Below are 2,251 nucleotides of genomic sequence, written 5' to 3' on the forward strand. Positions count from 1 at the left end.
CCCCTCGCGGTGAGATTGTGCTCCCCTCGGTGAGTGAATGAATGGAGTATATTTTGACCCTTGTCTCCCTCTCGAATTTTTAAGCTGGACATATTCATCTCTGATCGGAGCTCTGTCGGAATCTGCAAACCTCACAGTTACCCCCTCGTGATCTCGCACTCCCAGTCACATCACATCCCTATATTATACTTTAATCGTTATCTTTCCTCTCTCTCTCTCTTGCTTCCTCCTCTTTCTCTCTCTCTCTCTCATACATTTTCTCTCTCGCTCTTTGTCTCTATTACAATGTTTATTGCTGTCTTCATTTCTGTCTCTCTCTCTCCCCCCACCTTCCCCACTGCCCTCAATGTCTCTCTCTATCTGTGCCCCCCCCACCCCATCCTGCCCTCTCTGTCTTCCCCACCCACCCCCCCACACAGGTTGAGTACGAAGGGCTGACGGGCCGAGTGGAGTTTAACAGTAAGGGACAGCGGATGAACTACACTCTGAGGATCCTGGAGCAGGGCAAGGATGGTCACAAGCAGGTACTGGCTGGCCCTGAGCTCTAGGGGATAGTGTGACCAGTGATTGGGGTGGATTGGCGGGGGGATGGAGAGCTGGCTGGGGTCGGGGGGTTGCTGGGGTGCATGATGCTATCTCTCTCTCTATGGTTCCTGAAACCAGTGTTGGCAGGAAATTCCTGACACACACAGACCCCAGCCCCGACTCTCCCCTTCTATGAATGGACTATCTTTCTTTCGCCCTCTCTTTCTCTCTCTCCCCTTCCACTCTAATTTTCTCTCTCTCTCTCTTTATGTTTCTGCCTCTGTCTCTCCTTGATTCTCTTGCTTTGTCTCTGTCTCTCTCTGTGTCTTTCACTGTCCCCCTCTTTCTCTCTCTCTCTCTGTCCTTCTCTGTCTGTCTGTCCCTCTTTGTCTGTCTGTCTGTCCCTCTGTCTGTCTCTCTGCCCCTCTCTCTCTCTCTCTCTCGCTCTTTCTCTGTGTCTCTCTGTCCCCCCTCTCTCTGTCTCCCCCTCCCTGAGCCCACCCTCCGGCCCTCTCTCCCCCTGTCCACCTCTCTGTCTCTGTCCCCCTTCCACTGTCAGCCCCCTCTCTCTGTGCATTCCTCTCTCCCTCTTTGTGGCCCCATCTCTGTGTGTCCCTCTGTCTCTCTGACACCTCCCCCCCCCAACATCCATGCACCCTACCTCTCTGTCAGAGTGCCTCTGGGGGAGGTGGGTGAGCGTTGTGGGGAAGGCAGGGTGGTGCTGGGCTGGGATGAGGGTAGGATAGGCTGGTGGGGGGTGGTCTCTGATTCTCACAGTTCCTGCTCTCTCCCCCTCCCCACCCCCCTCAGATTGGGAGCTGGCACTCGTCTCGAGGATTGATAATGGATGCCACCTTCCTTGATATCAACGTGTCGGAGACACTCATCAACAAAACCCTCATCGTCACCACCATCCTCGTGAGTTCACACTTGGCCAACGTGGGGTTCCACACTAGCCTACTCACACTTACCCTCACACTCACTCTCACCCTCCCCTCACACTCACCCTCAACCCTCACCCTCACCCTCACATTTACCCTCAACCCTCAACCCTCACCCTCACACTCACACTCATTCTCACACTCACACTCACACTTACCCTCAACCTCACACTCACTCACACTCACCCTCACCCTCACACTCACCCTCACCCTCACCCTCACCCTCACACTCACATTTACCCTCAATCCTCACCCTCACAATCACACTCACCCTCATCGTCACCCTCAACCTCACACTCAACCTCACATCCACCCTCACACTCACATTTACCCTCAAACCTCACAATCACACTCACACTCACCCTCACACTCACACCCACACACACTCACACTTACACTCACACTCACACTCACTCACACTTACACTCACTCTCACCCTCACACTCACACTTACCTTCAACCTCACCCTCAACCTCACCCTCACCCTCACACTCACCCTCGCCTTCACTCTCCCACTCACTCAGCCTCACACTCACACACACTCTCAAGCGGCAGTAGGTGTGAATGGGTGAGTGAGTGGCGGTTAGTGTGAACAGCGAGTGTGAGGCGGTAGGTATGAGCAGTGAGTGTGCGGCAGTAGGTGTTAACAGCGAGTGTGTGGCGGCAGGTGTGAGCAGTGAGTGTGCGGCGGTAGGTGTGAACAGCGAGTGTGCGGCAGTAGGTGTGAGCAGTGAGTGTGAGGCAGTAGGTGTGAACAGTGAGTGTGCAGCAGTAGGTGTGAACAG

At 54.5% G+C, this 2,251-nt stretch overlaps 1 protein-coding gene across 1 annotated transcript in view; it reads left to right on the forward strand.

Annotated features, from left to right (window-relative positions):
* LOC125487922 (glutamate receptor ionotropic, kainate 5-like) overlaps positions 1 to 2,251 on the forward strand; it is a 14,837-nt gene that overhangs the window by 6,684 nt on the left and 5,902 nt on the right. The window contains exons 6-7 of the mRNA XM_048620567.1: positions 420 to 524; positions 1,336 to 1,443. Coding sequence (XP_048476524.1) covers positions 420 to 524; positions 1,336 to 1,443 — 213 coding nt within the window. The remainder of the gene's footprint in view (positions 1 to 419; positions 525 to 1,335; positions 1,444 to 2,251) is intronic.

The sequence above is a fragment of the Rhincodon typus genome, chromosome 47, assembly GCF_021869965.1.
Source record: "Rhincodon typus isolate 14 chromosome 47, sRhiTyp1.1, whole genome shotgun sequence".
In the NCBI taxonomy this organism is placed as follows: Eukaryota; Metazoa; Chordata; class Chondrichthyes; order Orectolobiformes; family Rhincodontidae; genus Rhincodon; species Rhincodon typus.